Below are 27,802 nucleotides of genomic sequence, written 5' to 3'. Positions count from 1 at the left end.
CCCTTTGGGGGCTTATTTAGCATTTGTATGCCACTCAGGCAGATGACTCTTTACCTCTAGGGTAGAACATCACAAGGCATTTGGCCCAGGTAGCATTGCCGCCCCTTGTAGGACACAGAAACCCCATCTACAGCTGATGTCCTTACACCTATGTCCACCCAGCCTGGGCTTCTGCCCCCACCCCACCCCCCTCTCCCCGCCGTGCTTACTGCTCACTGTGCTCCTGCTGGTTTTCTGTGTGCAGTCAGAACGCATGTTCAGGACAAGCGCTGGTCCTCCCCAACCCACTCTTGTATGTCTCTGGGAAGCCTCTGCTGCTGTCAACTCAGCAGAATGGACAACCTTTGCAGGTGCTCAGGCTCAAGCTGTGGCCACCCTCAGAACCTGTGTTCTTCCAGGGTACCTAGGAGCCACCCAGACTCTCAAACAGAACCCAGGTCCAAGTGGTTCATACTTCCTACCCTTCTTGCCATGCATTGTGGGCAGAGGGGCCACCCGACCGCACCCCAGGAACAGCTGTCCTTTTAAAGAAGTAAGATGTATACTGGGGGTCCTTTTCCCAGACGAAGGCAACCTCTGAGCGGCAGTCTGACCACGTGGTCCAGCCTTGGCCTGACCTTACTTTCTCAGCCCAGCTGCCCCATGTTAGATCCTGGTGTGCTTTTGTGCTGTTCAGAAACCTGCTCTCTCACCTGGTGATACCTTTGCATTGGGCAGGCTGAGGCTCCTTCATGGGCAGTGGGCCCATGCTTGTGTATTTATTGTAGCCTGGTCAGCACTTGCAGATGCCTGCTGAACCTGCATAGATTGGAAGTGGTAGTCCAGGTGTGGTAGTGCACACAACTTTAATCTCAGTACTTGGGAGGCAGGGACAGGAGGCTCTCTGTGACTTCAAGGCCAGCCTGGTCTACATAATGAGTTCCAGGCCATCAAGGGCTACATAGTGAGATGCAATAAACAACAAACAAACAAACAAATGAAAAAAGAAGGAAACTAGAAGTGGTTGATGCCATAACACATGTGGGCATTTATTGTATCTGTCTTCTGTGTGTGTTTGAAGTAGGGGAGATGCTGTCACCGAGTTCTCATGAGCATGGTAAGCCATCCCCATGGGAGCTTAAGACATACCAGCGCTCCTACAAGGGTATGAGACCTCTACTCTTCTGGGTATGAAAATTTGGATGGTACCCCTACCCTACTCCCTATTTGAAGCTGGAGAAATGACTTACAGGGAAGAGGATTTGTTCTTGCAGAGAACCTAAGTTCAGCTCCCAGCACCAGTATCAGGCAGTTGTCTCTCAACCACCTGTAACTCCTACCTTGGGGATCCCTGTACCTACTGCAGGCCTCTCTAGAAGCCTGCACTCACATGAACATTTTCCCATACACACACACACATACATCAATAGCTGTGTGAGCATATATATGTATGTGCATGGCTCTGGTTTCTCAGTCCTTACAGCTCTATGTCACTTGTCCACCGGCACTTTGTATGCCAATAAACAGCTAGCTCAGTGGGCTGAGTGTGTTAGTGGTAAAGCACGTGTTTAATGTATATACAAGAGGCCTTGGGCTCTTTCCTGGCACACACCGAGAAAGAAAAAAGAAAGTTAGCTTCTTGATTTGCTTTTGCATTGAAGTCCATCTAGGCCCTGATGTGCTAGGGTCACATTTTTTAACAATATCAAATATGTGTGTGTGTGTTTAGAAACTTTCTTTTTGTTTTATGTGTATGAGTGCTTTGCTTGCATGTATGTGTGTGTGCATGCCTGTATCCTCAGAGCCCAGAGGAGGGCATCAGCTCTCTTAGACTGAAGTACAGGTAGTTGTAAGTTACCATGTGGATGCTGGGGATTGAACCTCCGTCCCCTACAAGAGCAGCAAGCATTCATAATCCGTAAGCCATCTTGCTCCCCTGCTTACCTTTTTATCCCATTAGTCAGGGTTTTACTATGTAGCCACTGCTGACCTGGAACTTGATCTATAGGCCAGAGTGGCCTTGAACTCATGGTGATCCATCTGGATCCATCCGTCTCTGTCTCTCAAGCCAGGACAAAAGGTGCACCGTTACTCCCACCGTGTAACCCAGGCTGGTTTTGAATTCAAAGTCCTCTTGTTTGTCCCTCCCAAATGCCATACCATCACTATGCCTGGCTCCCCAACCCAAATTTATTCTTTTCCTTCGTTTGTTTGTTTTTCGAGACAGGGTTTCTCTGTGTAGCCCTGGCTGCCCTGGAACTCACTCTGTAGACCAGGCTGGCCTCGAACTCAGAAATCGGCCTGCCTCTTCCTTCCGAGTGCTGGGATTAAAGGTGTGTGCCACCACTGTCCAGCGAAATTTTATTCTTTTAATTAAAATATATGTTTTGGGGGGGCTGGAGAGATAGCTCAGCAGTTAAGAGCACGGGCTGCTTTACCAAAGGATCCAGGTTCAATTTCCAGTAGCACATGACAGCTCACAACTGTATGTAACTCCAGTTTCAGGGGATCTGACACCCTCACACAGACCAATGTGCAGTCAAAACATCAATGTACATAAAGTAAAAATAAATCATAGAAAAAAGGAAACAATGCATGTTTTTTATGTGTATTATATATACCACATGTGTGCAAGAGCCCACAAAAGTCAAGTCATTGAGAAATGATTAGATTGTCAGGGCTGTAATCTAATGTTCTCTAACCCTAGGTGGAGGAAATGAGATAAATCACTGGAGTCACTGCCCTTGTGACTCTGTCTTACTCTGCTTCCTTGTTGCTGCCTCCTGGCTACCCTGATGTGAGCTTCTTTGCTCTGCCAATTCATGGGTACCATGATGGGTGGAAACTTCTGAGACCATGAACCTTTGGTTAAATTGTTCTCTCAGGTGTTTTAGTCAGTTATAAGAAAATGTATTAATACAGAATGTTGATACCAGAAACAGGGGCATGCATTATTAATCCTGACCCTGCAGTTCTTTTTTTTTTTTTTTTTTTTTTTGGTTTTTTTTTTTTTGAGACAGGGTTTCTCTGTGTAGCCCTGGCTGTCCTGGAACTCACTTTGTAGACCAGGCTGGCCTCGAACTCAGAAATCCGCCTGCCTCTGCCTCCCGAGTGCTGGGATTAAAGGCGTGCGCCACCACGCCCGGCGACCCTGCAGTTCTTAAGCCTTTGGAACTGGTGTAAGGAATAATTTGGACAGAGCTTAGTGAGTGATTCTGTCAGGAGCTCAGAAGACCAAAATTCTGACAGAAATATGGCCAGTAAAGACCATGTAGTTAGTCAGGGGCTAAAGTACTTGCTGTAAAGCATGAGGCAGAGTTCAGATGCCTGGCACCCGCATTAAAGCTGGACTTGGTGGCACATATCTATAAACTCCGGGGCTGTGGAGACAGGCAGGATTTGGGATCACTGGTTAGCCAGCACAGCCAAAACAGCAAGCTCCAGGTTCAGAGATAGTCTCTTCAAACATTAGATGGAGAGCAAAAACGAACGAATGACACCTAATGTCAATTGTGGGCCATGGCACACACGTGCGTGCACATGCAAGCACACAGGCAAGCATACATGCATGCCACCAACATTAATTTTCAGCTGGAAACAGGACTTGATTGAGAATTGGGCTAGAGGCCATTCATGTTCTATTCTGGCAAAGAACTTGTCTAAATTTCATCTGTGTCTTCAAACTGTGGGAGCTTGAGTTTAAAGGTGACAGACTAATTTTGCAGTGGAAATTTCAAGAAAAACATAGTCAGGCTGTGGAATAGTTTATTCCTAGATGTTTTTACCAGATTTATAATGAGGATCAAGAGCAAAAAACTTGAAAAACTTGCACTTGGGCCAGAAAACCCAGTAAACCGTTGGAACTAAGGATGACTGAGACCATGGGGCTGGAGAGATGTCTCAGTGGTTTAGAACATTTGATGATCGTGCAGAGGACCTGTGTTCAATCTCGCAACCATCTCTAACTCCCTCTTAAACACCCTCTTTTGACCTCTCTGTGAACCAGGCTACACGTGCTGTACCTACCTACCTACCTACAAGCAAAACATTCATACACATAAATAAATCAAAATAAAATTATATATAGAGATTGGAACCATTAAAAATAAGCGAGTACTTTCTAAGTTAGAGCATCTAAGAAATTGTCTAGACCATGGCCTGTAATGACTCCACTATGGAAAATTATAAACTCATTTGAAGGACTTCACAGGCCCCCTACTTGCAGGGGGTGGTCCAAGACATCTTTTGAAGATTGTTATCTAAATTGTCTTCTTTTGAGCCTGTTTTGTTTATTTCTACATATGCCCTGTGTATCTGGTGACCTGTAAGTTAGTACCTATCCCTTTTATTGAAGACCATTGCAGTTTGGCATGCACTTTGGATTCTGAGAGAGAAATAGGTTTCTGAAGTATCTGCCAAGAGCTCTTGAGTCACCTCACCATGTTGCTCAGTTTGTAGTGAGGGTGGGAGAAATACCTCTGCCTGCTCTGTCACCGCTTATGAACCCACATCTTCGCAGTTTCTCCGGATTTGTGCGGACCTCTTCCGTCTAGTGCCCTTCCTGGTGTTTGTGGTGGTGCCCTTCATGGAATTCCTGCTGCCTGTAGTTGTGAAGCTCTTCCCCAACATGCTGCCCTCCACATTTGAGACCCAGTCTATCAAGGTAAGGAAGGGCACAGGGACTTTGAGTACACTTGAATGAGTCTAGTCTGAGGACTGAGGACATAGCAAAGCAGGTAAAGAGATCCTTGCAGGAAAGCACAAGGTCTTAAACTTAAATCTCTGCAGCAATGTAGAAACCAAGCAGGGTAGTGCACCAGTAACCTCGGTGCTCCTATGACAAAATATAAGGTGGAGATAGGACAGTTCCCAAAAGATGGGGTGCCAGCTAGTCACAAGCAACAAAGAAGAAACCCTGTCTCAAACAGGTAGATGGTAAGGACCAAGGTATCCTCTCTCTGATCACACCCAGTGTCCACACGCATGTAAGTCAACATACATATACACACACCAAATAGAAAATGAGTCTAAAATTCTATCCAGACCTCCACACACTGTTTCATATGTGTCAACTGGTTCTTTTATGAAGCACCAGCTGAGTCAAGTGATTGGTCAGACCAAATGACTCCAGAGGTCCCAAAGCCTCACTGTCTGGCCCCTTATGGAACAAGTTTACCAACTTCTGCTATTGAGGTAGGGCTAGGGCTTCACATGGACTTTTTTTAGAATCATGAAATATTTGAGTATATCTTAGATTTTGTTCCTTGAGGGGTATGGCATGTGGGAGACTTTTCTTGCAGTGGGCAGCAGTCTGAGCAGGCTTCGAACCTACTTTGTATGGTAGAGACAGGTAGTGGTGGAGTGCAGAGGGTCAGAGTAGGACTGGAGTATAACCTTCACTTTGCTCTCACAGGAGGAAAGGCTGAAGAAGGAGCTGAGGGTGAAGCTGGAGCTGGCCAAGTTTCTCCAGGACACCATAGAGGAAATGGCCCTGAAGAACAAGGCAGCCAAAGGGAATGCCACCAAAGATTTCTCTGCATTTTTCCAGAAGGTGCAGTACTCCCCATGTCACATGATGATTCAAATGTCAACCGCTATGAGTCTTTTCTTCCCTCTTCCTTCCTTCTGCAGCTGCTTCCTCCTTCTCCTCCTTTTTTTCTTTTCTTCCTCCTCCTCTTCCTTCTTTTCCTCCTCCTCTTCAGCAGACTCAAGCACCTAGAACAGAACTTAAGCTAACTGCCTACTCCCTGTGCTCATTCCCTCTCATGGGAGCTGTAGGTATATATAAAGGTGGCTTCTTCCTGCCACTGAGAAATGGGGTTGTGGCATGAGATCTCAGGTCACTGCGCCACAGCCCTGATAGAAAGAAAACAGCAGAGCTGGTCCCACAGCTGGCACGCCCAGGCTCCTGGGAGACTACAGCCTGGATGGTGCTGCGGGTACTGATCCTCTGTATAGCAATGCAGCCCAGGCTTAGCTGCCTGAGGCTGACAGCTCCTGGGAGAGCTCGGAGAGCAGTAGGTGGTCTAGAGCTGCTTCTGCTCGCTCTTGCTTCCTTCCAGCTGGGACCAGAGGTTAGCTGTGGGGACAGGAGAATACATACTGAGTAATACTTGGGATTACTTCTGCAGATCCGGGAGACAGGGGAGAGACCCAGCAATGAGGAAATCATGCGTTTTTCCAAACTGTTTGAGGATGAACTGACCCTGGATAACCTCACAAGGCCTCAGTTGGTAGCACTGTGCAAGCTGCTGGAGCTTCAGTCCATTGGCACCAACAACTTCCTGCGTTTCCAGCTCACCATGCGCCTGAGGTCCATAAAGGCTGATGATAAGGTGAGGTGGGCCAAAAGCCTCCCCTATTGTAGGGCACTGTTCTGGCCACTGTGAGGTTGACACTCTGTGTCTTGGTTACCTTTTCAGTCTACAATGCTCAGTCTTCTCATTCTTCTTTTACATTTTCTTGTCATTCCTTTTTCTTACATAGCTCAGACTAGCCTAAAACTCACTAAATGACCCAGGCTAGCCTCACATTTTTGGCAATCCTCCTGCCCTACACTCTTGATTGCTCGGATTACAAGCATAAACCATCAGACCTCAGTTTTGTTTTGTTTTGTTTTGTTTTGTTTTGTTTTGTTTTTCCCCCCTTGGGAGAACAGTCCTTGGGATTGAATCCAAAGCCTCCCCTGCTATGTAAGCACCCAAACTCCTGAGTTATATCCTCAGCCCTCTTTTCCTTTTTTTTAAGTTGTATTTTATATGTATGAATATTTTGTCTGCGTATATCTATGTGTACCATGTGTGTGCCTGGTGCCCCCAGAGATCGGAGGAGGGCGTGGGGGGGAGCTGGGGTGATGGAACTCAGGCCTGCTGAGGCGCCTCTCCAGCCCCACTCACTTTTCTTTTCTACATTTTTTTCTTTTTCCATTTTTCATGCGTGTGTGTATAGTATTTATGTGTATGTTTGTTTGCATGTGTCTGGGAAAGGTGAATGTTTGAGTGGGTTCACATGCATCTGGAAGCCCAAGGAAGATGTCAGGACTCATCCTTGATTGTTCCTCCATCTTGCTCAGTACAGCAGGGTCTTCTAGTCAAACCCATAATTACACCATGACTGACTTCCAAGCCAGCGTGCTTTGAGGAGTCTCTGTCTTCCAAGGCTGGGTATCATGTAACCCAGGCTAACAGCCAGTTCATTAGGTAGTCAAGATTAGCATTTACTCTTTCTTTTTCTTTTTTCTTTCTTTTTTTTTTTTTGTTTTTTTGTTTTTGTTTTTGTTTTTGTTTTTCGAGACAAGTTTTTCTGTGTAGCCCTGGAACTCACTCTATAGACCAGACTGGCCTCAAACTCAGAAGCCCGCCTGCCTCTGCCTCCCAAGTGCTGGGATTAAAGGCATGCTCCACCACACCCAGCTGCATTTAACTCTTTTAAAACAATTTTTTAAACATTTATTTATTTAGTGTGTCTGTGTGTATGCACACAGGCATGGGCATCTCACACATCTCCCTCCCCATTTGTCTGTCTGTCTATCTATCTGTCTATCTTAAGGCAGGCAAAGGCTCTCTACTTAGCCCTGGCTGTATTGGAACTCTCTCTGTATACCAGGCTGACCTCAAAACTCACTATGTAGACCACGCTGGCCTTTAATTCACAGAGATCTACCTGCCTCTCCCTCTCAGGTGCCGAGATTAAAGGCATGTATTATCACACCTGGCCCTATTTTTCTTTCCCTAACATATTAATCATAGTTCACATTCAGTGTCATAGGTTGGGGCATCTGGGGTCTTTGTCTTTGCTGTCCTTCTTGGTTTTGCTTGCTTGCTTATTTTATTTTTCTGAAATACAGGAACTGACTGTAATGACCAAGATTCTTCTTTCAGGAAGAACTCACTCAGTGAGCAAGCACAAGGGTTAGCTACCTCCACCCTTGCCAGGATGGCCTTACTCTGGGAAGGTGTCAGGGACCTGACAAAGAGCTGACTTCTGTCCTCAGCAGGTAGTAAGGGACAAGTGTCAGGTGGGAGCAGCAGGGGTCCTATGGTGTCACTGGGAACTGTGTGGGAAGCAGTAACAATAACGAGGACCTTATGCCCTGGCAGCCAAGGTGTCAGCAGAAGTGGGGCAGGGAGTGCAGACAACCCTGTAGTCCTGCTGGATGAGTGTTTACCTTAGGGAGTCAGCCAATGCAAAGTGAGGAGTCTGTGTCCTCACTTGTCTTAAAATTCATCCCTTAACTTGTGGGGAGGACCAAGGAGCAGTGTGGAGAGACACCTCTGGCATATAGCAGCTGGACCACAAGGAACCTCGATGAGGAATGGGATAGAGAGCACAAGAAACTAACGGGTGCTGTGCCTTTGTTCCCTGTGGAAAAGCAGCCAGGGGATGGTTTTGACTGTAGAATGTGAAACAGAGAGGTCAAGGTTTGTGTTTGGTTGAGGAAACCAGATACCAGAGCGACTATGTCTGTTAGCTGCAAAATCGTATCTATAGCATGTGTAAAAGAAGTGGTACCCACCCCACCCCAGCATCTGTAAAAGTGGTACTCACCTCACCCCAGCATCTGTAAAAGTGGTACCCACCCCACCCCAGCATCTGTAAAAGTGGTACTCACCTCACCCCAGCATCTGTAAAAGTGGTACCCACCCCAACCCAGCATCTGTAAAAGTGGTACCCACCCCACCCCAGCATCTGTAAAAGTGGTACCCACCCCACCCCAGCATCTGTAAAAGTGGTACCCCAACCCAGCAGTGTCAGAGGAAGCCAGTGATGCTGAAAGCAGAATTCCATCCAGATTCTTCTGCTGTGTATCCATGTGTCTAGGTTTGATTGAAAATTCACCTGTCAGGGCAGAGAGATGACTCTACTGTAAGACACATGCTGTCTTTACACTGAATGTGTGTTTGGTTCCCGGCAGTCACATGGTGGATCACAGCCATCTGCAGCTCCCGCGTCAGGAGCTTAGCTTGCTTGCTTGCTTGCTTCCTTCCTTCCTTTCTTCCTTTCTTCCTTTCTTTCTTTTTTTGTTTGTTTTCCTTTTTTGGTTTTTTGAGACAGGCTTTCTCTGTGTAGTCCTGACTGTCCTAGAATTTGCTCTGTAGACCAGATTGGCCTCAAACATAGCAATTCACCTGCCTCTGCCTGCTGGGATTAAAGTCATGTGAAAATCTCCAGGAGATTTTCAGTACCCTCTTCTGACCTCTTTTGGCACCAGGCACACATGTAGTATACATACATATGCAGGCAAAACACTCATACACATAAAATAAATATGTTTTAAAGTTAAAAAGGAAGAAAAACCACTTGTCAAACCTAGAACCAGGAGGAGGTTCATAGGTTGAGAAAGGTATGAGCAGAGAGAGGCCAGTACTGAGAGATAGGTAGGGGAACTGGAGAGGTTTTGTTCTTTGTTTGAAGGTAGTCGTCTAGCTTTGCTGTTCAAGCCAACATTAAACTCAGATTTTTATAACCACAGGCACACACCACTGCCCAAGCTTCTGATAGAAACCTTGAAGCAGCCGTTATATGGATGTTTAAACACACTTTACAACTGAACTAAGTGAACATCTGCTCAAGCCACACCGGAGGCCTGGCGGCAGGTGCAGCAGCAGTAAGGCAGCAGTAAGAGGGTGGGACAGTGGACAGGAGCTGCCTTTGACAGTGGCAGGCAGAAGCCAGTGACCACTGAGTAGCACCACAGTCTGTTCACAGCACAGTGTCCAATGTTTATGTTAAAAGAATCAAAAGGAATGGAGAAACGGGTGGCCAGGACCAAAGAACCTGGAAGAACTAATGACCCCCAAGCTCCCCAAATTCATTTATAATTCATAATGTCACAAATGCATTTGTGACAGTAAGAGGCAGAGTAAACTGGGCAGTGGTGATGCACGCCTTTGTTTATCACAGTGCTCGGGAGGCAGAGGCAGTCAGAACTCTAAGTTGGAGACCAGCCTAGTCTGCAAAGTGAGTTCCAAGACAGACAGAACTAGCTGGGCATGGTGGCACACGCCTTTAATCCCAGCACTTGGGAGGCAGAGGCAGGTAGATTTCTGAGTTCAAGGCCAGCCTGGTCTACAAAGTGAGTTCCAGGACAGCCAGAGCTGTACAGAGAAACCCTGTCTCGAAAAACCAAAAAAAAAACCCCAAAAAACAAAAAACAAACAAAAAAGACAGACAGAACTACACAGAAACTCTGTCTCAAAAGAAAGAGAAAGAGAGAAAATGAATGGAGAAAAAAAAGATTTAAAAAAAAAGAGGGGAATGAACCTTCAACTGAATACATCTGAAGAAATTCCTACTATGATTCTCCAAGCCACACTAACAAACACCACACAGTGTGGAGAGCAGCGAGAAGGCTGTGTCCCTGTAGGACGAGAACACAGGGACAGTGGTTTCTTCGAAGAAACCGAGGAGCCTGGAGAAGCTGGATAACTTTTTCCTACTGGCTTCTGTCTCCAGCCAATGCTGGGCTGTGGTGGCACATGCCTTTAATCCCAGCACTCAGGAGGCAGAGGCAGGCAGATCTCTTGAGTTTAAGGCCAGCCTGATCTACAGAGTGAGTTCCAGGACAGCCAGGGCTACACAGAGAAACCCTGTCTCAGACAAAACAATGAAACATTTTTAAAAAGGAATAAAGAATGACCAAGACATTCCCAAGTAAAAGAGCACAAGAATTGTCACAGATTCCTTAAAGAATGGCCAGAGACAAGGGAGACTGCTTAGTTGGTAAAGTACCTGCCGTACAGGCACGAAGACCTGCATCGGATCCCCAGAATTTACGCAAAAAGTTTGGCACAGTGGTGTGTGCCTGTAAGCCCAGAACTGGTGCAGGTAGAGACAAGTGGCTCCCTGAAGCTTATTGGCCAGGCAGCCCAGCTAACTGATGAGGCTCTGGTCCCCAAAGAAACACAGTACAAACAAATGTACACAGGGACGCACAACACCGTACACACATACACACAAATGCCAAAGGAGTTTTCCACACAAAATGACTATATAGTACAAGATGAGACTTTGGAGCATCGGAAGGAGACAGGTAGAGGAACTTTGAGTGAGTGTGACCAGCCTTTGTAAATTAAATTAACCATTCTATCTAGCCCATAAAAAAAGATATAAGCCATAGCCTAGATTGGGCAGGAGCTATTCTAAGTTATTTTCCAGCCATTATGTCCCTTGTCACTTGCTGCTTTCCCTGCAAGGTTTACATAGCTTCCTGTGAGGATCTGCTTGTCACCATTGAGGTCAAGTAGCTGTTGAGAGCCAGTATTTAGCATTAGAAAACAAGCAGCATCAGACCCACCCACTACAAGCCTTCATTACTGCTTTCTAGTAAGTGGGAGGTGTGCTGCCCTTGTGATGTGGTTCTCTAAGAGAAGAGAAAATAGATGAGATGACCAGATCAGGAATGGGAGAAGGCAAAGGAAGTTGAGCATCTGCGCAATTGCTCCACTATGTGAACTGTGATAAGTGTGCACTATATTCCCACACAGTGCTATAGAGGCCAGAGGGAAACGGGCAAGAAAGCTATTGCATAGAAAATAAACTGGAAATGCCCCCCCCCCCCACACCTCTTACTGGGAAAACAGGTAAGCAGAATGATCCACCCAGCCTGTGGGGGTTGCCCATCAGTCAAGAGCCACCTTAGATGACCACAGCAGCCAGATGTGTCCTTGGGAACGCCAGAGCTCTTACTATGTGATTTCTGTGTGTTTCCACATGTGTGACATTCTTTAACAAGTCTCAGTGTATACAAAAGGCAGCTAAGGGATCCTCATTCAGGGGAACATGGCTCTGTCTTGCCTATGGATGTGTCTGAATATCTTAGAAAATTTAGTTCAAAAATGGAGCAGTGGTGCAGTCAATAGCACAGTTGTACAGTTATAGGTGTGGCAGGCTCAGGAGTTGACAAGCACAAGGCAGCACCCCAGTGTGTACTCACTTCTCTCTCAGCCTATTGCTTCCTCTGGGTCTCTAGGTCTCCTGTGTTCCAAATCAGAGTCACGATGACCTGTGTAACCAGAGACAGAACAACACCTCTGAGTATGAGGCCAAGGTGTCGTCAGGGCATCAGGCCTCTCACTCAACATTGTGGGCAGTGAACTGCAACCATCTCTTGCTACTTAGCGGGTTCTTCTTTCTTCCACCCTTCTCCACCCCTTTTCTTCTACCCTTTCAACCTCTTAACACTAGGCAGGAGAGAGAAAGGGGTGGCAAGGAAAGGAGAGAGATCTCTGAGTAAAGTCAGAGGTTGGAAAGGGAATGATATGATTAGACTACTTTCTGCTGATTAGGGGCATCAAGTTCCTTGGGGCTAGTTTGATCTTTACCATCACAATATCCAATTTCGCTCTAACTCTCGCGCTCCTCTCTTGTTCTTGCTCTGCTTTCCTGCCCCCGCTCTGTCCTCTTGTCCCTTTCCCCCTCTCCACATGCTCATGGCCAGCCTCTATTTCTCATCTCCTCCTCCTCCTCTTCCTCTTCCTCCTCCTCTTCTTCCTCTCTCTCCTTCCTCCTCTTCTTCCTTCTCTCTCTCTCCCCCCTCTCTCTCTGCCTTTCTCTACTATGCTCTTAACTCCCCTCCCTATGCCCTGAATAAACTCTATTCTGTACTATAAAAAAAAAGAAGAATATCTAATTTCTTCTTGTTGTTTCTCCTTTGCACACCACTACTTAACAAACCATGACTAACAACATCCCTGCACCTCTTGGGGCCCTAACATTTATATACTCTCTGAAAAGTCCTCAGAATTCCAAGTGTCACACAATTGCAGAAACTATCTGCAGCTGGCAAAATCACTGCCTGCTCTAGCACAAGGCAAATCAGAGTCAGCTGCTGTGGACAAACTGAAGCAGCCATATACCCCACACCTGGGATTAAAATGAAAACATGTTCTTATAATATTTCTGTGTTTTCTTAAAGAAACCAAAATTCCAGGATTGTCACTACACTGAGCATTCTGTGGCATGTCCTGAGCAGGCAGTGCTGGGCTGGTTCTGCTGGCAGGACAGAGTTCTAGCACGGGAAGAAGCAGGTCTTCCCTGGCATCCTCTCTAGGAGGTGCATACATAGAGGTGGCAGGTTTGACAGCCTGGGGTTAAGTCTAGTCACAGTGTGTTTTCAAGGCCCTTTTCTTTTCTGGATGTCTCAAGTCACTTGAGACTCAGAACCTGCTCTGGTGGCACTATTTTGTCTTTTTTTTTTTTTTTGGAGGGGGGAGGGGTGCCAGGGATAGACCCTTAAGTCTCAAGGCACTGAGCTATACTTCAGTCTAATACCTCAACAAAACATCAAGTGGCTGCTGCTGCTTCTCCTCTTCCTCCTCCTCTGCCACCTTCTCCTTCTTCATTTTTAAAATTGTATGTATATGAGTATTTTGCCTACATGTTCACCACATGAGTGCCTGGTGCCCATGGAGGTCAGAAGAGGGCATCAGACCTTGAACTGTAGTTACAGATGGTTGTGAGCTACCGTGGGGTGCTGAGAACCAAATCCAGGGCCTCTGCAAGAGCAACAAGTGCTCTTAACTGATGAGCCATCTCTCCGGCCCCAGGAAAATGGTTTCTAATTCAATAGTTTTCCCCCAGTTGTGTTAACATCAGTGTCATAGATCTGGAATGATCTTGCAAAGCAATAATTGGCTTACTTTCTCTTCCAGCTGATCTCTGAGGAAGGGGTGGACAGTCTGACTGTGAAAGAATTGCAGGCAGCATGTCGAGCACGAGGCATGAGAGCTCTCGGTGTCACAGAAGACCGTCTGAAGGGCCAGCTGAAACAGGTATGTGGCCTCCATGGCTGGCTGGGGCAGGTGCATAGCTTTTTCCTCTACTGGGAATCATCTACCTTTGCTCCCGACTAGCACAGGCTTGTTGTTGTTGTTGTTGTTGTTGTTGTTGTTTTGGCATGGTGTGGGTTGGGGTGGTCTTCAAACTAGAAAAGCCTCTGAAGTTGGGGTATGACCCAAGTAAATGCATATCTGGCACAAATGCCCAGAATTCCATCCTTGCTCAGCGTAGAGAGTGTACACACACACAGAAGCCTGAATGTGTGGCACATTTTAAGACAGAAGGATCAGAGTTTGAGGCCAGCCTAAGCTTTAGAGTAAGACTGTGTTGCAGAACAAACAAACAGTGAAAGAAATAGGTGAGCTGAGATACTACCTGCTTAACATGCACAGGCCCTGGATTGGATCTCTAGTGCCATATTAGCATGGTTGTACACATCTGTAATTCTGGCACTCCAGATGTGAAGGCAAAGTAATCAAAAGCAAGAAAACAAGATTTTGTTCTGTTTTGGTTTTTTCTTTTGTTTTTGTTTTTGAGACAAGGTTTCTCTTTGTAGTCCTGGCTGTCCTGGAACTTGCTCTTTGCTCTGTACACCAGGCTGGGCTTGACCTCAGGGGTCCACCCGGCTCTTCTTCCTGAGTGCTGGAATTAAAGGGGTGCACCTTTACCGCCCAGCAACAATCAGAAATGTAAGCCCTTCTACAACTAAAAATCAAGTTTCAGGCCACATTGCATGCACCTTCTCAGCTCCCCTGTGCCTGGCCTTCTCTGAGTGGCTGCTTGGTATGTGACACTGCACTCGGCCTCAGCTTGAGGTTCTCATGCAGCAGCCCCTTGCATGTCTATGGCAGTAGGTAGCATTTACAGCCCGTCATCCTTCACATCAGAAGGCTTAATTGATATGACCCATGAGCCTGGTCTTCCTCCTAAATCAGATACCCAACTGTCCCGTGTGCTGTCCACATGTGTAAGATGAGTGGGTACCCACTGTCCTATGTACTGTACACATGTGTGGGACAGATGGATATCCACCTTCCACTTAACATATTTCTGCAGTCCTTTCTTACCATTTGTCTTCCAAAGGCTTCTTCACCACATGGATTCTCGCCACACACCAAGGCTGTGCTTATTGGTGAATTGGGGATCCAAGGCTGTGGTCATCTTTGTTTCTGCCTTCATGCTGCTGCTGCTCAGCCTTTTCACACATCCTTAGTATTTCTTCTTATTTTGGTTTTCAAGATGAGGTTTCTCTGTGTAGACTTAGCTGTCCTGGAACTCCCATCTGTAGATTAGGCTGGCCTTGAACTCAAAGATCCGCCTGCCTCTGCCTCCTGAGTGCTAGGATTAAAGAAGTGTCATCACACTTGGCTCCTTTTATATATATATATATATATATATATATATATATATATATATATATATATATATATCAAAGGTTCAAAGTTACTTTATTCTCAGACTTGGGTTTATTTATTTATTCATTCATTCACTCTTTAATCCTTTTTTATAGTCCAGACTTCATCCCCCAACTGCTCCTCATCCCATACCTCCTACCCCAGCCCAAGAGGATGTCCCCACCCTCCCACCCCTACCCTCACCAGACCTTCCCACTCCCCGGGGCCTCAAGTCTCTTGAGGGTTAGGTGGATCTTCTCGCACTATGTATTCTTATGTGTATGACTGTTTTGCCTGCATCTATGATTATGCATCACATGCCTTCCCATACCCTTGGAAGTTAAGAGAAGGTGTTGGGTCCCCTGGAACCAGAGTTACAGACAATGGTAACCATCCATGTGGGTGCAGGGAACAGAACCTAGGTCCTTCCTCTACCAGAACAAGTGCTCTTAACAGCTGAGCTGTTTCTCATCTAGTGCCCTGTGTGTGAACAAAACATAACAGCCTTTTCTGTCCACTTGAGAGATTGTCTTGGTGTCAGTGAATCATCCTGATAGGCACGAGCTCATATAGACCTGCACATAAGTGTGAACTCATTTTCTGTTCTTGTGTGGAAGTCAGAGGACAACTGCAGAGATCTGTTCTCCCATTCCACCTTTGGGATCTAAACTTCAATCTCAAGTTAGAGTCTGCAAACAAATGTATCAAGCCAGGTGTGGTTTTGCCTTTAATCCCAGCACTTAGCAGGCAGAGGCAGGCTGGTCTCTCAATTAAAAGCCAGCCTGGTCTACATAGTGAGTTCCAGGGCAGCCAGGGCTACACAGAGAAACCCTGCCTTGTCGTGGGGGTGGGAGTAGGGGTGGGATGGCTCTACTTGCTAGACCATCTCATCGGCCTTCAGCTTGTTTTTACATAGTGTTAGAGGTTCAGCCAAAGGCTACACATATGCTAGGGCAACACCTTGCCATTGAGCTACAGCCTCTGCCCTCTAAAAATTTTGTTTCTTTGTTGTATGAAACCAGGTCTTACTGTGTAGCCATGGCTGTCCTAGAACTTGCTGTATGGACTAAACCAGTCTTGAATTCACATAGATTCACTCACCTCTGCCCCTTCCTTCTCAAGTGCTGAGATCAAAAGTGTAAGCCTGCCCTCCAAAACTCAAAAAGAAAGTAGGAACATTTTTCTAGGAAAGGTCTCATACTATATGTCCCAGGCTGGCCTCAGATTTCTGGGTATCCTCCTGCTTCAGCATTTCTAAAGTTATTTTTATTTCTGTCTAAACACCTGGGCCACTAAGATAGCTCCAGGAGTCAAGGTGCTCCACGTTTGACAGCCTGAGTTCCATCCCAGAACCCATGTAATAGAAGGGAAGAGCGACTCCCAAACGTCTCTCCCTGACTCAGCTCATGTGCCTGTGTGGCATGTGCGGCCACCCCCTTCCAAATAAATAGATGGAAAGTAAACGAATAAGTTACAAATAGTAATAGGTACTATATAATGAATGTGTGTATCATACCCTAGGCCTGTTTTTATTTTTTAAGTGCCTAGGTTGCCATAGATTGTGTGATCCTCCTGTCTCAGCTAGAGCAGGGATTACAGGTAAACACCACCATCCCTGGGCCAGTGTACCAGCCAATGTTTAAGCTCAAAGCACACTAACCATTCTCAAGGTACCTGAAGCTGATGATCAGTTGTTCAGTTTACTGAAGGGTATGCATGTGTATATTTTATATATATTGGGTATATTTTTAATGTTTATTTTATGTATGGGTATTTGAATGCATGTTTGTATACCTCATGCATGCAAGTGCCTATGGAGACCAGAAGAGGGTGTCAGGTCCCCCATAACTGGAGTTAGAAAGAGTTGTGAGTGGCCATGGGAATGTTAGGAACTGAACGCAGGTCCTCTGCAGATGTGGAAAGTGCTCTTTCCAGCCCTTGGAAGATATTTTTGAAATACCATCTTTGGGAAATGCCTTTTAGTGACTTATTGAACCGGTTTGCTCCAGTCATGTTTGCTTGTGGCACCCAGACTTTTGTATCTCTCAACTAAACAGAGCCACAGAAGGAAACGGGTGGGCATCCATCACCTTGCAGGAGAGGCGCTGGGGCTGTGGGTCAGGGAAGGACAGCATGCCCAGTGACTGCGCTTTCCTTCCAGTGGCTGGACTTGCACCTGCATCACGAGATCCCCACATCATTGCTCATACTGTCCCGGGCCATGTACCTCCCAGACACCCTCTCACCTGCTGACCAGCTGAAGTCCACCTTACAGACCCTTCCAGAAATTGTGGTATGTATTGTCAGAAGACCCTTTTGACTCCTTATCTCTCTGGGCTTGGAATGAGCCCCTCACCTCCACAGCTGTGGGAGCTCATCCAGGAGCCCTTGGATCATCAGCTCCATCAGCCTCTTCATCAGCTCCCTGGTTTGTCTCCCTGCCCAGCCTCCTATCTAGTACAGTCTCAGGCACAGCAGTGCCAAGGTGGCATATCTGAACTGATGCAGTATTTTTTATTTTTTCTCTTATGCTTTAACTCATACAGTCCCCTATGGATGGGGACCCTTACCCTTCGAAGCCTTAAAACCTCTAAACGCGGGCGGTAGCATGCCATTGTGTACTCTGTTGTTCTGTATGAAGCCTGGGTGGTAACATTGCTCAGAGAGAGGCAAGGAAACTTCAGATCTGGCACCTCAGGCTCAGTACAGTTACCTTCTTCTTTCTCCTTTCCTCTGAAGGCAAAGGAGGCCCAGGTGAAAGTGGCCGAGGTGGAAGGCGAAAAGGTAGACAACAAGGCGAAGCTGGAGGCCACACTGCAGGAAGAGGCCGCCATCCAGCAAGAACACCTGGAAGAACTAAAGAGAGCCTCTGAAGCTGTGGTGAGCAGCCTGCACTGACAGACACTCTGTGGGACCCAAAGCTGTCCCAGCCAAATTCCTTAGAGCCTGTCTTGTAGCTATGTATATGGCTCTCAGACCTATCCCGTCTTTCTCTGCCAGGGTCAGAGTGGTTCAAGGGCACAGGAGTGCTTAGCTGTAGAGTCATAGCTCTCAGGGACAGTGCAATAGAAGACATGATGTGACTTCTAACTCTCGGGTCACCATTGGCATAAGAGGGGCAAACTTAGCAACCAAGCAGGAATCACCAAGGGACCCACCTCCTCAGGGTTGTTTTCCTGCCAGTTGCTGGCTCCCCATGACTGTGTTCACTCTTGGCTTCTGTGGTCTGAGAAGCTGCAGGAAGCTGTAATGTTACTGGAGCTTGGAGTTCAAGCCTAGGTTATTCATGTGCATCGCTTCACCTAGACTCAGTCCCAGAGGTGGTGCAACAGGCTCAGACTGAATCTGTTGAGGTGGCCTCGGGGGGCTGGCTCATCATGGGTGGAGGAAATTACTGCTGCTGGATAGTGACCAGTCATTCTCCCTATCATCACTGCAGAGTATTCCAAGTGTGACCTGTCAGGGTGACATGCTGAGTGTGGAACCAAAGCCAGGTGACCAAGGTGACAGTGTGGTACTGCTTGCATTTCAGAAGGACATCCAGCCAGAAGTAGCAGAAGCCACTCTCCCTGGGAGGCCAGGGCCTGAGCCTCAGCCTCAGGTGGATGATGTGATCCTGCCCTCAGAGGTCCTGAAGGATACGGCACCTGTACTGGAAGGTCTGAAGGTGAGGTGCATGACCAGGACACGAGGAGCACCGCCTGTTCTTCCAATAAGACCCAGATTTGATTCTCAGCACCCACAAGGCAGCTCACAACTGTCTGTAACTCCAGTCCAGGGGAACCAATGCCCCCTTCTCTAGTCTCCTCCGGAACAAGGCAGACATGTGGTACATAGATATACATATAGGCAAAATACACCCATGTACATACTCATAAACAATCTTTTAAAAATGTAAGATAGCAGCCGGGCAGTGGTGGCGCACGCCTTTAATTCCCAGTACTTGGGAGGCAGAGGCAGGCGGATTTCTGAGTTCTAGGCCAGCCTGGTCTACAGAGTGAGTTCTAAGACAGCCAGGGCTATACAGAGAAACCCTGTCTTGGAGAAGAAAAAAAAAGGAAAAAAAAAAAAAACAAAAAAAAAACAGGGTGTCTTTGTGGAGCTCTGGTTGTCCTGGAACTTGCTCTGTAGATCAGGCTGGCTTCAGACTCAGATATCTGCTTTTCTGTGCCTCCTGAGCATTAAAGGCCCTCCATCCAGGGTTGGTGAGGATGTGGAGGGCCTGGGTCACTTTGGAAACCACTTTAATGGTTCTCTAAAGTAGCAAACTTCTACCCTAGCATCAGCTGCTCTACACCTATTCAAAGGCATTCATAGCAGCTGTCATTCTAGTTACTAGAAGCCACTTAGCAGGGGAAAGCCGTTATGGTGTTGCTGTCCAGATTAGACATCAAAATAGGTGATTTGATAAAAAGAAGCAGAGCTGGTAATCCATCTGTAACGTTCTAGAAAACAAAGGCTGTCCGAGAGAGCAAAAGGCAGGCCAATCTCACCTGGGGATGGAATCCTGGGGAATATAAAGAAGCATTTGGGAATAGCCAGCATAGCTCAGGGCTGAGTTATAACTCACTTGAGGCTGTCCTCAAGTGCTTGCCTGTGTGGTATGAACAGAAAGGTTTTCAGCATTTAGAGAAGAGCAGAAGCTATTGTTCCCTGGACTTAGGTTTATCCATGTCCTCGTTTCTCTCCAGGGAGAAGAGATTACCAAGGAGGAGATTGACATCCTCAGTGACGCCTGCTCTAAGCTGCAGGAGCAGAAGAAGTCCCTGACCAAGGAGAAGGAGGAACTGGAGCTGCTCAAAGAGGACGTCCAGGACTACAGTGAGGTGGGTGGATATGGAGCATTGTAGGTAACCAGCCTCCATCAGCTGCCCTGGCCTACACGGAACAGGGTGGGTAGATGATGGGGCCTCTGTAGGTAGATGCAACCCTTGTTGCTGCTAAGTAGATAGAGATAGCGGTCAGAAACCAGGGGTCATGGGAACACTTAATCACTTAGTCACTTAATGCTTGAAATCATACTTTCATTCAGGGCTCTCCATGCTACTTCTTTTTTAATCTCGTGGGTGTCCCTCCCTTCCTTCTTTGCCTCCCTCCTTTTCTTTTTTTCATAATGCTAGATAAGTGCTATTCCACTACATCCTCAGCCCCAACAGACACTGTTTTCTACTCTGAGGTAACAATACCATTATCCCCACTCTGCTTGAAAAGTAATGATTTAGAGATTGTTGCCAAAAATCAATTTCTTTCTCTCCTCTTCCCTGTGGTAGTCTCCTCTGGTTATGTGACTTGTCCACCAGAAACCACATTTTTCACCAGACAAGGCAGTGTCTCATTCCCTCTGCTCCTCACCCTGCTTTTAGCCCTGTGACCTCTGACCCATATAAAGAAGGCAGTGCTTAGGCATCCTTGAGCCTTTGTATTTATTTATTGCTAACTACAAAGGAAGTTGAAATTCAAAATAGATTTTAAAAGTTTGAACTTACAAAAATAAATTAAGAATAAGTTTGTGCCGGGCGTGGTAGCACACGCCTTTAATCCCTGCACTCAGGAGGCAGAGACGGGCGGATTTCTGAGTTCGAGGCCAGCCTGGTCTACAAAGTGGGTTCCAGGACAGCCAGGGCTACACAGAGAAACCCTGTCTCGAAAAAACAAAAACAAACAAACAACAACAAAAAAGAATAAGTTTGCATGAGAGAAATAAGACTCTCCATTTCCTGAGGCTGAATTTAATTCTTTTGTTTGGTTGATTTCTGTTTTGTGGAGCGGGGTGTGTGTGTGTGTGTGTGTGTGTGTGTGTGTGAAGCACAGGACCTGGTGCATAGTACCTTGTACCACTGAGCCACATCCCAGTACAAATTAACGACTTAATTTTTAAGTTCAAATTAATGTAGAGCCCTCCCTCTTTTTGGGGGGTAAACTTTTTAAATTAGGACTTACAGGAGATCAAGAAGGAACTTTCAAAGACGGGTGAGGAGAAGTACATAGAAGAATCTGCAGCGAGCAAGAGGCTGTCAAAGCGAGTGCAGCAGATGATCGGGCAGATCGATGGCCTGATCACACAGCTGGAGACCACTCAACAGGACGGCAAGCTGGGCCCCAGCCAGAGCACTCCAACAGGGTGAGTGGGCCTCTAGTCCCAAAGTGTATCTCCTTGACCTCTACCTGCCCACCTCACCTAGGGCCCAGGGGCAGCCAGGATTACAAGAGATCTCTGCTCTCATTTTTCCTCCCTTCACAGTTCAGTTTCTGTATCTCCATGCTTGTTTTACCTAGGTAGATCAGACCTGCCTCTTCCCTGACTTCCCATCCTTTTGAGCTTCTTGAACTTGGCTCCTGGTTCTTCAAACTGTCAGGCTTTCTCCTGATTGATTCATTCATCACTTTTCTCTGTGTGGCCCTGGCTGTCCTGAAACTCACTCTGTAGACCAGGCTGGCCTTGAATTCAGAAATCTGCCTGCCTCTGCCTCCCAAGTGCTGGCCACCACTGCCCAGCTGCTTCCCCCCTTTTCTAACCCTGGTATGACACCATTGTGGACAGTCTGCCTTCCTGAGCAGACACCAGCAAACAGTGTCCTGACCATAGACTCCACAGTGAGGCAGATGGCTACAGCGTGGCTTCTACTCTAAGTCCTGGAATTGGTCGCTGACAGCCTGGAAGACGTGCTGTTCCCCACTGTGGGGATGTGCACATGTGTGTGGTGCCCATGGAGGCCTAAAGAAAGTGTCATATCCCCTAGAGCTGTAATTATAGACAACTGTGAGCCTCCCAACATGGGTTCTGGGAACTGAACTCAAGCCTCTGCAAGTGCAATAATTGCTTCTAATGACTGAGCCATTTCTCCAGCCTCAAAACTTGTTTCAGTTGTGTGGTGTGTGTTTGTGTGTATGTGTGGTATGCATGAGCATGTGTGTGAGTGTGATATTTGCATATGTGTATAAGTATGTGTGTGTGTGTGTGTGTGTGTGTGTGTGTGTGTGCTGGTATACATGCTTATGTGTACATGGAGGCCGTCAGCCTTCAAGCCCATGATCTTCCTATGCCTGCCCCCGCCCAATAGCACTGTGGTTATAGACACATGTGTGATCACTACCAGGTTTTTACATGGGTTCTGAGGATTTGAACTCAGGTCCTCACATAGTAGAACACTGACAGCCACTAAGCAACCTCCCCAGCATCCAAGGATGCTTTCTGTAAGCGCCCATGCTAGCCTTGCATCTTGAAGGGAAAGCGGCTTAGGATCTCACTGTGGGAGAAGTCATGCTGATATTTCCAGTTCATGCATGGCTCCAGTGTCAGACCTTATGGGTAGAGCTGTGGGTAAGGCATGAGAGCAGGCACCTGGCCAATGTCACATGCAGATTGCACTCCCCAGGGAGAGTGTCATCAGCATCACTGAGCTCATCAGCGCCATGAAGCAAATCAAGCACATTCCAGAGCACAAGCTCATCAGTTTGACCTCAGCCCTGGATGATAATAAGGACGGCAATATCAACATCGATGACCTTGTCAAGGTGAGTCAGTGCGGCTGCGCCAGGCCGGCCCAGCTGCTTTCCTGTTCTAGGACCCAGGGGTTTGTGGAGGGGCTGCTTATTCAGAGCTGTCAGGCGATCAGGAAGGGCCTGGGGAAATGGCTTAGTCATTGGTTACAGGTACCGGCTGCTCTTCCAAAGGAATGAGGTTCAATTCCTACCCCCACATAGCAGCTCACAACAGTCTGTAACTCTAGGAACAGAGGGTCTGACACCTCACAGACATGCAAAGGGGCAAAACAACAATGCACATAGTAAAAATCAATAAATCCTTTCAAAAGGAAGACTGTTGGGAAGTCAAGTTTGCAAGCCCAAGTGTCTTAGCCCTTTGCTCTCATTTGAAATCACACTGGAATTAAGTTACTAAAGTTCCAGACATACTGGTGAGATAAGAAAATGCCCCCTGCATGCCGCCTTGGAATCTTTCCACATGTACTGTGGGACCTTGCATCCCTATTAGATCTGCCACCTCTGCCAGGATCCCTTTGGGGCCGCCTGAGAGATACTGAGTAGGTAGACTTAGTAGGAATAGTAGCTAAGCTCCGGGGATGTCAGCCGAGAAGATCTGAGTGCAGATCCAGCCTCTAAGGGAAGCCTGGGCTCCAGCCTGCAAACTGTCATGAATCTACTGAAATTACATGTTAGGTCTTGAGGGGAAAAGTTTGCCACTGTCATCTTGGTTCACAGTACACCTGGCCAGCTTGTGATTTTTCTTTATATAGCCAGAAATATAGGTTAATTTCCTTTAGTTCCATTTTAAAACAGGCACTATCAAACATACATGTGCTATGGGAACTGGTGCCACACCCTCCCTTGGAGGTCTGAGCAGCAGAAAGAACCAGATACCCATAGCATGCAGTAAAATGGCAAGTGCCCAACCTAGAGGATGGCTCAGAGGGGAGTCTCCCGGAGCTGTTGAGGGACAGCAGGTGAATGCAGTGGTGGAGCCCCTCCTAAGTCTCCCTCCTCTGTGTGTAGGTAATCGACTTGGTGAACAAAGAAGATGTTCAGATCTCTACCACCCAGGTAGCTGAAATTGTGGCCACACTAGAGAAGGAAGAAAAGGTAGAAGAGAAAGAGAAGGCCAAGGAGAAGGCTGAGAAAGAGGCTGCAGAAGTGAAGAACTAGAGCTGCCAGCTTCTGGCCCACAGGTCTGCCTTCATCATGCTGTGCCAGCCACAGGGGCATGACACACAAGAGTGATTGCTTTGAGGTGATTCTTAGTGGCAAATCTAATATTTTGTCTGGAATAAATCAGAAACTTCCATAATGAAGCAATTTTTAATTTTCATCATTCCACGAAGATTCAGTCTGGTTGGAGCCGGAGAGGGTGGCTCTGTGGACTCATGCCCTGGTGTGGTACTGAATAGCCCTAAGCCTTGGGTTAAGGTACAGCTGCCAATAGGATCATAGCCCTACACTGATCCCTAGCTTCAGACATGGCTCTGCCAGGCTCAGTAGGAAGGCATTTCTCTGTATTTGTCCTTCCTGGATCAGGATCTGAGCGAGCCTCCAGCCTGTGAGAGGAGAGGGAGAACCAACTGGACCTCAGCACCTGTGTGGAGCCAAGAGGATGTGTCCTCGTGTCCTCATAGGCCTTGGGATGGGAGTTAGACTAACACAAATGCAGGCCACTCTGCTCTGAAGACACTGCCGTCAGTCCAAGCGATTGAGAGTCCCGATTGCCCGTGTACATAGATGTGTCTGCTCACACCTTCACAGTTGTCATAACTGCAGGTCCCTGACAGCAGTGTCTATATCCTGTACGGATTCCGAGACATGTTGACTGGCGCTCTCTTGAGTTCACCATTGGTCGCCACTTAATAATTCTTTAACTGACTAGTACTGACTTTTCATAAATGACCGTCTGCCTAATTCATGAGTAATTCCTAATATAGTGGGTGACATACATTGAAGAAGCCTTTGAAAATGAAATATTTTCTGTTGGGCATTCACATTGCTAAGCAGGCCTGGGGGATAGAACTGACATCTGCAACTTGAATATACCTGAGGCTTTGTGTGGTTTGTAACAGAAAATTCAAGTCCTAACTCACAGGACAATGTGCAAGATGGGGCTTCACAAGGGAATCTCTGTATGTTGTAGGCTCAAGGCTCCAGCTTCTTTAGCACAAATGTTCATGGCTGTACTCCAGCCACCAAGAAGTGAGGAAGTTGTCCTGTGATGCCACAGACCTTTCAGAATGGTGTTCCCTGCCCGCCAACAGCTCACTGGCACCCCTCTAAGTGGACAGTCTAGAGCTCTTTGCCTTTCTCACTTGGAAATGGCTCCGTGGACAGGCCAGGGCTGGGTGTCCTGTGGCCTCGCCACAGCCTTCACATTGTAACCCCATCCTTGGAGCACAGAGGGAGGAAGATCTTAAGTTCAGCTTAGGCTACTTAGCAAGTCCCTGTCCAGGGGAAAAAAATCCTTGACTCCAGACAGGATCTGGAACATGTACAGAGAAACAGTGAGCAGAATGGGACATTCTCGGTTTCTTGAAACTTCTTTCTTAACTGTTAAAGGAAACATATTATGCTAAGCAGGAATAAGATGATTCTTGCATGTAAACCTGTGCATAGTAACAGCAGAAGGAGCCTAGTGGCTCCGTGGTTAAATCTGAATCCTGGTGTCCCTACGAGGACAAGATTATGGTTGCCAGGTATGTCCCGACAGTAGAGGGTATCTCCTACGACAAGGCAGTCTGGAGCCTGTCCTGTGTCTGCCCATCGTCTTCATCCTTTAGTGTATTACTGGGTACTGACAGTGGCCTGTACTGGCCGCTGCTGCCTCAGGAATTCCCTGCTGTACCTCTAACTCTGGACTCTGTCCTTGCAGGTCACGCCATCACCCCACTGCAGGACCTTAGCAAACACACGTGCTAGGTCTGCCAGTGGATGCTTCCCTTGGTTTTTGGAGTTGTCCTCACATCTGTTTGCTTAACTGACCTGGGTCAGGGTTAGAAATAGCAGATCCACCAGGCAGTGATAGCAGTGTGTGCCTTTAACCCCAGCACTTGGAAGGCAAAGGCAGGTGGACAGGCAGGGCTACACAGAGAAACCCTGTCTCGAACCACTACCACCACCACCACCCCCTTAAAAAAACGAAATGGAGGATCCAGGACTGAGAACTGTATTCAGACTGAGCATTTGAAAGCTGGCTGTATTTCAACTGTCATTCTGTCCTGCACCTCAGCACTTGCCCAGGGTGTACGTTCAGGAACTGACTTGTCTGCACCTGTTAAATTAAGGTTTCAACCCAGGAGCCTGGTGTTTCCTCTCTCTGCTCTGAACCACCTTCCCACACAGGGTCTGCGAAGCTGGCACCTACATTCCAGGCTCCTTTTGTACTATTAATATCTCAAATGTGAAGGATACCATACAGTTCTTAAAAGCCATTCTCATGGTCTTGGGCTGTGCCTCCTAGTACCATGGTAGGGGGGCAAGTTCTATACCCTCTTCTGTCTTCCAGGGGTCCCATTGCCTCCAGCTAGATCATATGTAGACATCTCCCATGTTCATGTAACAGCGCAAAGTGATACTTCTGAGTCCTGAGCAATCTATTCAAGACATTGAGTGGAAACTCAGACCACCTTGAGCTCTAATGATTGTGCTGTGGTCACCAGGTGTGTTTTCCGATTTTAGTGGGTCTTGACTCTCCCCTCAGCCCCTAGGTGAGTGCCAGCTCGCATTTGGGGGCTCAAGCCTTGGTTCCAGGCTCATGACCTGTGGGACCTATCTGAGGAAGCCCATGTACCCCCATCCTGTGCTACAGCCCTGTTTTGTAGAAGCTGACAAGGAAGGACTTCTTAGACCCTAGGCTAACCCAGGGCCCAGCGGGGCTAGCAGGCAGCATGATGTTTTCTAAACACCTTGATGTAAGAACTGACTGAATAAAGTGCCACTGATGACTTGTCTGCTGTACAGTGGTGTGTCCAGGTTGGGCGTTCCCACACCTAACCAGGCTCTCTTGGCCTGCCAGCGCTCAGACAATCACAGAACATCACCTCAGGAATGAACCTTTTCTTAGGAGCTGCGCGGGGTGGACAGGAGCGAGGACCTTGGCTGAGGAATTCCAGGGAAATGTGGTCTATGCCCACACAACATCTACTATTCAGTCCAGAGACAGGATCCAGCCACGGGATTCGTGGAGGACAGTGGGCCTGATGGGAGCAATTCCCCAAGTCCCGCCTTGGTACTTGCTTTGGGACCTTAGCTGGGAGGGGGGTCTGGGTGTTAGGATAAAGTCACAGTATCCCTCTTCTGAGCTCATCAGTGACTGCTGCCCAGCCCAGGACACCAGAATGTAGTGTGTGGCCTCCTAGAGCCATTCTTGGTGCCTTCTAGAATGCTTAATTGAGGTCACATTCGTCCCCAGGCTCAAGAAGTACAAGTCTCAGGGCAAGGGTAGGAACTGCTTGTTGGTAAGGAAGGACAGCCATTTAAAGGGCACAGCACACCCACTTGCTGTATTGAGAACAAAGCAAACATTCAGATGAGGTGGACTTATACAATAAACTCAAGCCCTGTCCCTAAGTCACTCTTGAGGAAAGCCTTGTGTGCCAGGGAGTAGGGGTGTGATCGTGCCCGAGTTTCACTGAAAAAACAGGACACTTGACACACAACTGGTTTCTTCAAGACCTTCTTGGGAAGATAATTCTCTTTTTTATCTGTTTTGCCTGAAAGTATGCATGTGTACCATGTGTATGTCCAGTGCCCACAGTCCAGAAGGTGATAGCCCCTAAAACTGGAGTTATGGATAGTTGTGACCATTATGTGGGTGCTAGGAATAAAGCCAGGTCCTTTCCAAAAGCAGCAAGTACTCTAAATAGATCACTGAGTTGTCTCTCCTACTCAGAAGATAATTCTTGTTGCTGGTCCTCTGAACACTAAGATCTACCCCAACCCAGAATAATAGCCAGCCACAGGCCAGTGGCAGTAAACAGGAGGTGTCCTGGGAGCCAGCCTGTTCCTGATACTAGCCAAAGCAGGCCAAGAAACCATCCACCATCATTACTACCCATGTTGAAAAGGCAAGGTAGTGGAACAGATTCCTCCAGAGAAGACTAGACAGCAGCAGGTGTTTGATGGCATAGAGCCACACATACTATATCCTCCCT

General features: G+C 47.2%; 1 protein-coding gene across 2 annotated transcripts in view; it reads left to right on the top strand.

The window, feature by feature from the left end:
• Letm1 (leucine zipper and EF-hand containing transmembrane protein 1) overlaps positions 1-26,597 on the top strand; it is a 43,710-nt gene extending 17,113 nt beyond the window's left edge. Inside the window, exons 4-14 of one of the 2 annotated variants that reach the window (XM_021162291.3) lie at positions 4,499-4,642; positions 5,393-5,530; positions 6,111-6,314; positions 13,632-13,751; positions 17,314-17,445; positions 17,892-18,032; positions 18,685-18,819; positions 19,844-19,978; positions 21,086-21,273; positions 22,529-22,667; positions 23,664-26,597. In XM_021162291.3, coding sequence (XP_021017950.1) covers positions 4,499-4,642; positions 5,393-5,530; positions 6,111-6,314; positions 13,632-13,751; positions 17,314-17,445; positions 17,892-18,032; positions 18,685-18,819; positions 19,844-19,978; positions 21,086-21,273; positions 22,529-22,667; positions 23,664-23,813 — 1,626 coding nt within the window. In that variant the 3' untranslated portion in view covers positions 23,814-26,597. The remainder of the gene's footprint in view (positions 1-4,498; positions 4,643-5,392; positions 5,531-6,110; positions 6,315-13,631; positions 13,752-17,313; positions 17,446-17,891; positions 18,033-18,684; positions 18,820-19,843; positions 19,979-21,085; positions 21,274-22,528; positions 22,668-23,663) is intronic. The other variant, XM_021162292.3, reaches the window with a different exon arrangement.
• Positions 26,598-27,802: the final 1,205 nt, after the last annotated feature.

The sequence above is a fragment of the Mus caroli genome, unplaced genomic scaffold, assembly GCF_978045245.1.
Source record: "Mus caroli unplaced genomic scaffold, Mus_caroli_1 scaffold_4, whole genome shotgun sequence".
In the NCBI taxonomy this organism is placed as follows: domain Eukaryota; kingdom Metazoa; phylum Chordata; class Mammalia; order Rodentia; family Muridae; genus Mus; species Mus caroli.
This window is presented reverse-complemented; position numbering and strand designations above follow the sequence as displayed.